Source organism: Melanotaenia boesemani, chromosome 21, assembly GCF_017639745.1.
Source record: "Melanotaenia boesemani isolate fMelBoe1 chromosome 21, fMelBoe1.pri, whole genome shotgun sequence".
NCBI classification, from domain to species: domain Eukaryota; kingdom Metazoa; phylum Chordata; class Actinopteri; order Atheriniformes; family Melanotaeniidae; genus Melanotaenia; species Melanotaenia boesemani.
Window position 1 is genome coordinate 28,350,448 of NC_055702.1, and position 12,672 is coordinate 28,363,119.

At 43.5% G+C, this 12,672-nt stretch overlaps 1 protein-coding gene across 1 annotated transcript in view; it reads right to left on the reverse strand.

The window, feature by feature from the left end:
* reep3b (receptor accessory protein 3b) overlaps positions 1-12,672 on the reverse strand; it is a 52,360-nt gene that overhangs the window by 20,833 nt on the left and 18,855 nt on the right. Inside the window, exons 3-5 of the mRNA XM_041973268.1 lie at positions 8,685-8,761; positions 5,255-5,375; positions 5,033-5,146 (exon numbers count right to left, since the gene is read on the reverse strand). Coding sequence (XP_041829202.1) covers positions 5,033-5,146; positions 5,255-5,375; positions 8,685-8,761 — 312 coding nt within the window. The remainder of the gene's footprint in view (positions 1-5,032; positions 5,147-5,254; positions 5,376-8,684; positions 8,762-12,672) is intronic.

Genomic DNA, 12,672 nt, shown 5'->3' on the forward strand with positions numbered 1-12,672 from the left:
AAAGCTGCTACAGACTGGTTTATACTGGGATTAAAAGCTGTTACAGACTGGTTTATACTGGGATTAAAAGCTGTTACAGACTGGTTTATACTGGGATTAAAAGCTGTTACAGACTGGTTTATACTGGGATTAAAAGCTGCTACAGACTGGTTTATACTGGGATTAAAAGCTGCTACAGACTGGTTTATACTGGGATTAAAAGCTGCTACAGACTGGTTTATACTGGGATTAAAAGCTGTTACAGACTGGTTTATACTGGGATTAAAAGCTGTTACAGACTGGTTTATACTGGGATTAAAAGCTGCTACAGACTGGTTTATACTGGGATTAAAAGCTGTTACAGACTGGTTTATACTGGGATTAAAAGCTGTTACAGACTGGTTTATACTGGGATTAAAAGCTGCTACAGACTGGTTTATACTGGGATTAAAAGCTGTTACAGACTGGTTTATACTGGGATTAAAAGCTGTTACAGACTGGTTTATACTGGGATTAAAAGCTGCTACAGACTGGTTTATACTGGGCTTAAAAGCTGCTACAGACTGGTTTATACTGGGATTAAAAGCTGCTACAGACTGGTTTATACTGGGATTAAAAGCCGCTACACACTGACTAATACTGGGATTAAAAGCTGCTACACACTGGTTTATACTGGGATTAAAAGCTGTTACAGACTGGTTTATACTGGGATTAAAAGCTGCTACAGACTGGTTTATACTGGGATTAAAAGCTGTTACAGACTGGTTTATACTGGGATTAAAAGCTGCTACAGACTGGTTTATACTGGGATTAAAAACTGTTACAGACTGGTTTATACTGGGATTAAAAGCTGTTACAGACTGGTTTATACTGGGATTAAAAGCTGCTACAGACTGGTTTATACTGGGATTAAAAGCTGTTACAGACTGGTTTATACTGGGATTAAAAGCTGTTACACACTGGTTTATACTGGGATTAAAAGCTGCTACAGACTGGTTTATACTGGGATTAAAAGCTGTTACAGACTGGTTTATACTGGGATTAAAAGCTGCTACAGACTGGTTTATACTGGGATTAAAAGCTGTTACAGACTGGTTTATACTGGGATTAAAAGCTGTTACAGACTGGTTTATACTGGGATTAAAAGCTGTTACAGACTGGTTTATACTGGGATTAAAAGCTGTTACAGACTGGTTTATACTGGGATTAAAAGCTGTTACAGACTGGTTTATACTGGGATTAAAAGCTGTTACAGACTGGTTTATACTGGGATTAAAAGCTGTTACAGACTGGTTTATACTGGGATTAAAAGCTGTTACAGACTGGTTTATACTGGGATTAAAAGCTGCTACAGACTGGTTTATACTGGGATTAAAAGCTGTTACAGACTGGTTTATACTGGGATTAAAAGCTGCTACAGACTGGTTTATACTGGGATTAAAAGCTGTTACAGACTGGTTTATACTGGGATTAAAACTGTTACAGACTGGTTTATACTGGGATTAAAAGCTGTTACAGACTGGTTTATAGTGGGATTAAAAGCTGCTACAGACTGGTTTATACTGGGATTAAAAGCTTCAGCTTCTATAGGCATAAATGAATGAGTGAGTGAGCAAATGAATGCTTGGAGTTTTAAGGGTTAACGTTCCCTATGAGGTCTTCAGGCAACACACACTCCAGTGTGTGCTCTATAAAGTTTAACAGTACGAGTGTGTTTTAGTTCATCTTCATGTTGGCAGCATCACGCTAAGTACACGTCTTTTAAAAAGATTTACCTGTACATTTCAACATCATCATCTCTGAGTCCAAACTAAAAGACCTGAGCTTAGCCTAAATTCACACACTAACCAAAGAGAGAACTTCTTAACTGGCAGTTTTATTCTCAAACATCTCCTCCACAGACCGCTGGGACAGACCTTTGTCTTGTTTATTTTCATCAATTTGTACACACTGATTCCTCAGATTGTACAGTCCTGCAGCAGAAACGGTTTACTTTCCTGTTTCACACATAAAACTAGTGACGGAGGCTTTCTTAAATCTCCTCAAGATCTTGAGGCAAATCATTTTCTTCAGAGACTGAGTGAGATGCATTCACAAACCTAACCACTCCTTCACCTGCTCTGAAACCTTTCCACGGGCTTCGTGACTCAGTCGGGCTCAGATGCATTTTATGCACAGACGCTTTTTGTTGCATTAGCCTGGATAAAGCAAGTTCTCACTACAAACACAAGAAGCTTTTAACGGATCTGAAACAGCACTGTGACCAGCTGGAACAATAACACCTGCAAAACGCAAGTAGAGCAGATGAGCTAGAGACTAAATAAAAACTAGATGCATGGACAGACGGATAGCGTGACACTGGGACGTTTCTGAGCTTTCATGTCGTGTGTTTAATGTCGGCAGAGATGTGAGGAGTTTTATATGACCGCTGTCAAACTCCGGTCCTCGAGGGCCGGTCTCCTGCAGGTTTTCATTGTTTCCCTGATCTAACACACCTGAATAAAATCAAATGGATCCAACAGCTTCTTGTCAGCTTCTTCACAATAACCCATTCATTTCAGTCAGGTGTGTTAGATCAGGGAAACAATGAAAACCTGCAGGACACCGGCCCTCGAGGACCGGAGTTTGACACCTGTGCTGTAAAAGGACTAAGACGGCAGTGAAGTAACATTTTCTTTATCAGACACAAACTAACTGAACTATTCGTGCATTTTATTTACAACCCCAGTTCCAACGAAGTCTGGTCTCTGTGTAGAATGTAAGTAAATACAGAATCTCATCAACCTTATTTTAAGTAGTTTAAGTAGTTCCAGGGTGATGTTCAGCGTTGTGTAGCATCCCCTCTTGTCTGCAAACGTCTGGGAAGTAAGGAGACCAGCTGCTGAAGTTTTAGGAGAGGAATGCTGTTCACATCTGGCCTCTTCTCTGCATGATGGAGCTTTAACCTGCATTTGTGGATTTCAGGGTGAACTGTGTCTTCCTGAGTCCATGCAGTGGTTTCCAGTAGAGAACCATGTCTGCTTTTAACGCAGAAGATCACCAGCATCCAGCCTTGTCCCATGCATACAGAGATTCCTTTTGATTCTCTGAATCTTCTGATGATATTTTACACCAGGGCTTCTCAATTCGGTCCTACGAGGGCTGCAATCCAGCAGGTTTTCCATGTATCCCTGCATCAACACACCTGAGTCAAATTAGGTGGCTCTAACAGCCAATCAGGTTCTACACGATGACTCATTAATTTGACTCAGGTGTGTTGGTGCAGGGATACATGGAAAACCTGCTGGATTGCGGCCCTCGTAGGACAGAATAGAGTAGCCCTGTTCTACACTGTAGATGGAGGATCTTCAAAGTCTGAGGAACATTTTTCTGAAACTGTTCCACAGTTTTAGATCTAGTTTGTCTCAGATTAGTGAACCTCTGTCCATCTTTCCATCTGAGAGACTCTGCCTCTACTTTTCCAGCCTTTTGTTGCTCCTGTTCCAACTTTTTCCATCAGATTCACTATCAGCTCATATTTTCATCTCATGGTGAAACGTCTCAGTGTAAACATGTGTTGTTTATCTTCTACTGTAAATAAAAGATGGCTCCACGATATTTATAAATCATTGAAATCTGGTTTGATTTATATTTTCCACACTGTACTAACTTGGTTGGAATTAGAGTTGTACATGAATATTTTTTACAGTGAAATCTGAAGACTGACTGATGAGGAATCATGACGAGGATGTCAGTGATTCTGCTTCAGTGCAGTGACATAAATTACAGTTTGTGACCTGGAAAAATAAACTTAGTGTTCAACCGATGACTTGGTAGGTTTCACAGAGGCAATATAAAACAAAGCAGGCTGTAGACGCTTAGCTGAGAGCGCAGAGCAGGTACAGAGAAGACAGAGTTCTGTCTGCAGTAGGAAATGGTCTGGTTTTATTCTGATCTGCAGCTTCGGTTCACTCAACCAGCCAACTAACCCGTCAACTCTGTCTTCCAACAGCAACAACAAAAAAAAACTAAGCTAAGGAGGTTATTCAGTTAGAGAGAATTGCAGGTTTCACCAGTTTGAGGTACTGGAGCTGAAGGAGCTCCCATCATGAAGCTGGAGGTGGTGGAGCAGGAGTTACAGAGAACCGGTCTGTAAGGATCAGGATGCAGCTCAGATGTTGGATTTATAACGCATCATCAAAGACAGGAAACTGACAGTACAATGACAAACAGCTATCTACACCTCTTTGTTAAAGTGAGGATGCAGCACACTGAGATCCGTCTGTAGATGCATCTAGGCCCAGAGAGATTCAGAACTAGTCTGCCAGATAAAGGAAGTGTAATGACACATTTTTAATTTTACAATCAATAAAATGACAACAGACAAAAGAATCCACTCGTGTTGAATCTTCCCTAAACTCAAAGATTTAGTTTGATTATTCAGCTGTGGAGTTAAACCCCTACAGTTCTGGTTTACTTCCACATATCCGTTTCTCAACTAAAGTTCTGGTTCAGGATGGAGCTAGATCTGGTTCTAAGTTCATTATGTCTCTTTTGTTACTACGCCATGCCTCGACTCTTGTTGGGCCCTCCCCCACCACTTACAGAACCCTGCGGTTCTGTTTAGTGGACCAGCAGAGATGGTGCTGCTGCAGCAGCAGGTCTTTAGTGCTTCAGTAAGCTGTGGCGGTTATATGATCCTCAAGTGTAGCTGGAGTTTTACTCCGCGAGCATTCCCAGGTTATCTGGAGGAAGGTCTTCAACTTTCCCTAACATCAGGTCAAACAGGCTCCTGCTGGACGTAAACGAGGAAACAGACCAACCCAGCCTGAACTAGACCAGTTCCTACACCAACTCTGGTTTCTTTGTTTGTTTTTAATCAAATAAAAAAGCAGTCACAAGCCCTCAACTGGTCAGGTTTTGTGCTCCAAACATGCCGTCAAGCTGTCCTGGTGTAGAGGTGGTAAGAGTCGGTAAAGGTCGCCTTCACTCATTAATCACAGAACATCCTGAAAGACAAGCAGTAAATCTGAAACAGAACTTGGAGAAGAAAGCCAGCAGAACAGTGTCCAACCTTGACAGCTGCAGTGACTGCGGCGGTGGCTGCGATGCTCAGTCCCTGCTTCCCAAAGTTCACCATGGTCTCATAGCTTCTCTCTTTGGCTTGGACAATATACTCATCTATTTCCTGGATGAAGAAGATCAATAACACTTCAGACACTTTAATCAGGTAAAAGGCAGTGTGGCTGTAACATTCTCAACTAAAAGTGATCCATGGATGGATGGATGAGCTCACTCTCTCTCTGGAGGACAGCAGGGGGTGCAGACACTTCCTGTAAATAAGACTGGCTCCTCTGGTGTAAGGGGACAGCAGCCAGATGACGATGGCTATCTTCAGCTCGTAGTACAGAGGGAACCTGGACACACATGAGAGGAAACATCCAGCATCAGTCTTTATTAACTAAAGCTTCCCACGGGAAGCACTGCCTGATGGGAGAAGGATGTCCAGTTAGAAAAGTTACAAAATTTTGAGGAGTGTCTCGGCTTAGCACACATAAATAAGAAAATAAAAATTTAACAGGCACACATAAATATCTACAAAATAAAGATATAAAATATATAAAAGATATAAGAACACGTCTATATTTACAGAAAATGAGAACATTTCCCAGCAGAGAGTCATTTTTACAGGGTGGATATAGTGCATCCTGGTGTAAGGATGGAGGTCTGTGAGTGTGTCTAAAGGCCCATTTGTGCTGGACACAGAAGACGGACAGTTTCGGTGTCAGTTCCGTACGTAATTTGGTCCATTTTCAGGGAGCTTAGCTAGCCGTTGCTTGGTGCAAAAGATGCAGCAATACCACCGGAAATCCCAGAGGCAGTGCTGAGCAGAATAGCTGACATGACCAAGGAAAGGAACAAACCAGAGAAGAAGAACAGGATCAGGAATGGAGCAAAAAAGCAGAAAAAGAATTAAGACGAGGACAAGAACAACAACTGTAGAAGCTGCGCGAGCTTTTGAATAAAGACTGCGCGAGTGTTTGGGGCGTGTTGGGCGGTTGGAAACAACTTCATAGCGACGAGTTACTGCTGCTAAACGGTGTCTGAAACTGACGTTGGCTCGCGGGAGTGAACTCTGAACTCAGCGCTGCCCCCTAGTGGAGGAACTAGGGGGCAGACGTTGCTGGTTACGTAAGTAAAGGGAGCAGAAATTGGCCTTAAGAAGGTGTGAATCTTCAGTGTGTGTGGAGGGTTGGGTGTATGTGTGTGAATACTGTAGGGGCGGTGTATGTGTTGGATTACAGGGAGCTGCTGCTTCCACAGCTCTGGAGAAGAACTGTCTCTGAGTCTGTCTGTGGTGGTTTTAATGCTCCTGTCCAGCTTTCCTGATGGAGGTTGTACAAACAGGGTGTTTTGCTTAGGTGGGCGGGGTCGACTGCAGTGCGTCTGGCCCTCTTCTGGACTTGGGTGGTGTAGATGGAGTCCAGACCTGGTAAACGGTGGCCCACAATCCCCTGAGCTGTCCTCACCAGCCGGGCTAAGCTCCTCTGGTCCTGTCCAGCTGCAGTACCACACCGTCACTCTGAGACACAGGATGCTCTCCATGGAGGCTCTGTAGAAGTTCACCAGCAGCTGAGAAGAGAGTCCCGTCGCTTCACCTTCCTGAGGAAGAAGAGCCGTTGTTGGGCTTCTTCACCAGGTGGGAAGTGTTCAGTCCAGGAGAGGTCAGAGGAAATGTGGATGTCCAGGAACCTCATGCTATCCACACGCTGCACTGCCTCTTCGTGGATGCAGAGAGGAGCGTGCTCAGTCTTCCTGGACCTCCTGTAATCTACTAGGACCTCCCTGGTCTTGTTGATGTTAAGAACCAGATTGTTCCTGGAACAGCATTCTGTGAGACACTGGACCTCTTCTCTGTAGTGGTCTCATCATTGTTGGATATGAGACCCACCACGGCGGGATTGTCCGCAGACTTCCCAGCCATGTTTGTGGGGTGGATGGCAGAGCAGTCCTGTATGAAATGGGTGAAGAGGGCGGGGCCGAGCACACAACCCTGCGGCGTTCCAGTGGTGAGGATCAGTGGTTTTGACTTCCCTATTCTCACCACCTGGGCCTGTTGGTGAGGAAGTCACTGATGGATTTATATGAATTTAGGGTCAGCAAACACTGAGAATATAAAAAGATGAGTTCAGTCTAGCAGCAGTTGTCTAGACGTTCAGTTCTGTTGGTTTAAGGCTCTGAAAATAAAGGGAAGATGGCCTTAAAAGATGGAGGTGTGAAGATGTTTGCATGCAGTCAGGTAACCCAATCCAGGATGAGTGGGTAGGACTGACAGATGGAGACATTTCAGTACAACTACAAAAACATGACTAAAAACTGGAAGGATGGTGGGGAACCATCGTCTTCCAGTAAGAAATGTGGTCAGAAAAACATCCTGAATGATCTGGGATCAGTTGAATGTTTGGTGGAACCAGATGGAAGAAAAACAGCAGTATAACTCAGGACCATGTTTAATAGTGAAAGCTAGAACATTTCCACATGAACAATGTGAAGGAACTCAAGGGACTGAACAGCTGTGGAGCCAGAAGAAAACCACTAACCAGTGAGGTTAACTGGAGAAAAAGGCTTCAGGCTGCTAGGGAGCATAAAGACTGGACTCTGGAGCCATGGAAGAAGGTCATGTGGTCTGATGAGTCCAGATCTACCCTGGTCCAGAGTGATGGAGCATCAGGGTAAGAAGAGAGGAGGATGAAGGGATGCAGCCATCATGCCTAGTACTGCTGTACAAACCTGTGGGGACAGTCTATGATCTGGGTTGCTGCAGTTGGTCAGGTCTAGGTTCAGGTCTGGGTTCAGCAACATTATGCGACCAAAGAATGAGGTCAGCTGATACCTGAATATATGGAATGAGCAGGTTATTCCATCTTCCCTGATGGCACAGTGCCAGGATTCATCAGACTGTGACAGAGTGGTTCAGGGAACAGGAGACATCATGTTCACACATGGATTGGCCACCACATAGTCCAGACCTGAACCCCATGGAGAATCTTTGAGTAGGTCCGACTCTCCCATCATCACTACAAGATCATGGAGAAATATGAATGCAACTCTGGACAGAAATTAATTCTGTGACATTGCAGAAGCTTATTGAGACGATGCCACTGAGCATGGTTACTGAATTCGGTCCCACGAGAGCCGCAGTCCAGCAGATTTTCCATGTATCCCGCTCCAATACACATGACTCAAAGTCATTGTGTAGAACTTGATAGGCTGTTGGATCCATTTAATTTGATCGAGGTGTGTTGAAGCAGGCATACATGGAAAACCTGCTGGACTGCAGCTCTCGTAGGACCAGCTTGAGTAACCCTGCCACACAGAATGTTGCTGGAATCAGAGATGAAGGAGGTCCAATGATGTTGTAATGTGGAACCTTTTTTTATGGACGGGCCGTACAGTTTGGGTTTGATTCCTCGAATCTGAGTCCGAGTGTTTATTTGAACTGATCTGAGATCTGTCTATCACAGTGTTATACAGACATGACGACACATCAGTCTGTGATGTAAAGAACCCAGAACTTAAACTAAGGTTTTATTTACTCAGACTTTAAAATTTCTCCCAGCATCAGTTTGAGCTCTGGTCTGCAGGTAAACGATCAAAGTTAGCCGATTGGGTTATTGTAACAGCCGCACCACCTGGAGTGTGTGCAGTATTTCAGCATAACTCACCAGGCCAGGGTCAGGTCAGTGATGGTCTCCAGGACTGTGTAGAGGGCAAAAACAATCCAGTACATCATCCAGCGGACCTAAACACACACAGACACGCAGTTAGAGAAATCACTGAACAACTGCAGCTAACTGTTTTAAAACACTGCAGGACTTCATCAATACAACAGCCTGGAAACAATCAATAAGAAAGCCTGCATGTTTTCCTCACAGCTGCTGCCCTGAAAACAGGATTGTGCACTTTGTTTTAGATGAATGTATGAGTATTCCATATTTAGGAGAAACTAACTGCAGAAACTAGCCTCGGTATCATTGGATCTAATAGCAGGATACCTGCTTGGGGACTTCTTACTACTGTACAGTACAACCAGACCAGGGATGAAGCAGTATGATCAAAACTGCCATGACGGAAAGATAATGAAATGCAAGAAGAAGGCATCCCAATCTGATGCTTCAAGGAAATAATAATAGTACCTATAGTATTTTCCTAAGGGTATATGCTAGCCTTAAGCCTAACTTAACGGTCTTCATACATTAATGATGTGTAATGTGATTTCACTGAAGCTATTGATGTATTTTCTGTAAGTCTGCTTAGTTTTTACCGGTTTCTTTGGAGATGTTATCTATCTGCCGAGCTGTTGCAGCAGGCTAGATCACGCCACACACATGCAAGCGGGGTAGCAGAACATATACATCACATTACTAATAATACGTTGTTTTGTTGCTCCTGCATCGATGCAGAACTCGTCCACGTCTGCATCACGATTAAATTCAACACTCCTACAACATAGTAGTGATGGTGATGTTTTTATGGTGAAATGTGATAAATAATGTGTTATCATGGATCATTGTGGATTTACCAGATAGAGTCTCTGAATAAAACTACATTTAGTGGCTGGATTGTAAACCTCCTGGACGGGATAGAAATGCCTGGAAAACGTCTGTAGATCAGCTAAAGGGTTAAATAATCCATCACATTTACCCTGCAGAGATACACACCACTGCTCCTGAGACCCTGACGATGGTAGAAGGGGTAGACCCTCGGAGAGATCTGCTGGAGTTTTAAGGGTTATTGACATCAGGGACCATTTCAGCTATCTAATGGTAACTGGGAAAGAGGAAAATATTTAGGCCCTAGTTCTTAATCAGCTGGTGAAATAAAGTACAGTTCGATGAAGCATGAGTTTTAAGGTTTAAAGACTACTTTTTTGAGTGAAAAAAAAGTGTAATAAAAGTGGACGTTGTATGGCACCAATGAAGAGATTTACAATAAACCAGCAACACCCTCTTTTTGTTTTTTTTGTTGTTGTTGTGTTTTGCTTATGTTTGTTTCACTCTATGGTGGTATTATACTGAGTTCACATCCTTTTCAAAATGTCACTGGATAAAGATGAAAATGTTTGTGTATGAAAATTACAGTGTTAAAAACAGGATATCTGGCTAAACTCGAACAGAAGTCACAGCAGATATTTTTTCTTTTCTCTTCCTTCCTGCTCTCTGCCTTCCTTTGACTTTCCTGAACGGCCAGCAGTTCCCAGATCCTCCTGGCTGGATTTCAAACCCCAGCCAGAATTAGCCAAAGCAGGCTGCTGCTGCATGACTAAACACCACACACACTCACTCCACCGACAGAAAACAGGTACAATACCTCACACCCTCATTTATCAGCCTGCTAAACACAGGTGTGTGTAACAACATTCATACAGTGTTGAATTGATCTGTAATTAACTTATTAATGAGTGTAACTAAGACCTCTGAGCTGCTAGAGGCAGGACAGGAAACCTCAACATCCACAATAATCCTCCTACCAGTGATCCTACTTTTCTGAGACCATCCACCACCAAGCTCGTTTCTAAAGAGAGCGTTCCACACTGGTTCAGAGGCTGTGCTGCTTGTCTCCTTGTATATTGGACTTTGGTTTCCACGGTAACGGAAGAGTTATTTACCAGCAGGATCACCTGATGAAGCTCTCCAAAACCAAATTAATGAGTGAAATAACATCAAATCCCAAACAAGTTGAACAGGAAGCAAAGAGGATGGAGGGCAGGAGCAAGGCAGACAGGAAAGAGTTGAACAGTTTGTGATGGATAACATGATATCACTAGCTAAGACACTGGACGAGCTTGAGGTGCTAACAAAGACAAAAATATAAAGAATGAGGTATTGTGTGCCCTAACCAAGACATGCTGCATGAACACATCCTGGACCATAATGTGTCGTCCTCTGCTTTAAAGACTGTACGAGCAGTCAGTGGGAAAAGTAAATCGCTGTCGCTGTTAAAACCACGGTTGCTGTAAACCGTGGTCGCTGTAAAACCACAAACGCTGTAAACACCACAGACGCTGTAAAACCACAGACGCTGTAAAACCACGGGACGCTTGTAAAACCACAAACACTGTAAAACCACAAGACGCTGTAAACCACAAACGCTGTAAAACCACAGACGCTGTAAAACCACAGACGCTGTAAAACCACAAACGCTGTAAAACCACAGACGCTGTAAACCACAAACGCTGTAAAACCACAGACGCTGTAAAACCACGGACACTGTAAAACCACGGACACTGTAAAACCACAGACGCTGTAAAACCACAGACGCTGTAAAACCACAGACGTTGTAAAACCACAGACGCTGTAAAACCACAAAACGCTGTAAAACCACAGACGCTGTAAAACCACAGACGCTGTAAAACCACAGACGCTGTAAACCACGGACACTGTAAAACCACAGACGCTGTAAAAACCACAAACACTGTAAAACCACAGACGTTGTAAAACCACAGACGTTGTAAAACCACATACGCTGTAAAACCACAGACGCTGTAAAACCACTGACGCTGTAAAACCACTGACGCTGTTAACCATGGTCGCTGTAAAACTGTGGTCGCCTGTAACCCGCTGAGCTAACATGTCTCTGAATACAATCCTGCCTCATGGATTCACAACCCACCCTAGCACCCCACACTACTCCCAGCCTCTTGCATTTTCTCCACAATGTCTGAGTGGGCTGAGTTACTCAGGAAGCAGAGGGTGTAGTTCCAACTTTTTTAAAGAAATCGCTATGCAAAACATCACCTTCCGGCTGTTTATTCTTCCTCATAGTTCAGCCTTTTTTCACACAGTGGCTGCAAACAAAGACGTCCACATTAAACAGTTCCCATGTGGTAAATCAGTCAGAGCAAAGAGAGGCAGCTCAGCGTCACATCACTGTGTTCTTACATTTAGACACAGTGTGAGGTGACAAACACTCCAAGGCAGGCAGTGTGAAAAGAGCTACTGTTGTAACGCAGACCAACCGCCGCTGCATTCCCGACCTCATCATGAAACTCCCTCACACACCAGAGTAAACAAAGACATGGAGAAGATCTCTAATTTATAGCTTTCTCCCTCCGCTCTTTCATCCTCCACTTCCTTAAACCCTTCTTTTTCCTTCCAACCCCCTCCTCATGTCATCTCATCAGAGGGGAGGACATTAAGGAGTGAGTGGAGTGAAATAGGAAGCAGGCATTTTCCTTCCTGGGGCCTTTTTTAGACATTTACTGTCCCCATTTGTGAATAACTGCCATCCAATGTAATAAGAGACGGAAAAATAATCTAAAAAGGGTTTGAAATGAGACATTTATAAGCACTGGGTTCACTACCAGGTCTCAACTTAGACAAAAAAACACTTTGACATGAGTACTGGTTTCCAAAATATTCAGTCCAGGTCAGAAATGCGTTTATTTTCTTTGTTTTTGTTATTTGTTTTTGTTAAGTTTTTCTGATAAAACGGCTCTCACATTAGCAGCTAACGCTAAGACCATGGGCTCTACACATTAGCAGCTAACACTAAGACCGTGGGCTCTCACATTAGCAGCTAACGCTAAGATCGTGGGCTCTCACATTAGCAGCTAACACTAAGACCATGGGCTCTCACATTAGCAGCTAACGCTAAGACCGTGGCCTCTCACATTAGCAGCTAACGCTAAGACCGTGGGCTCTCACATTAGCA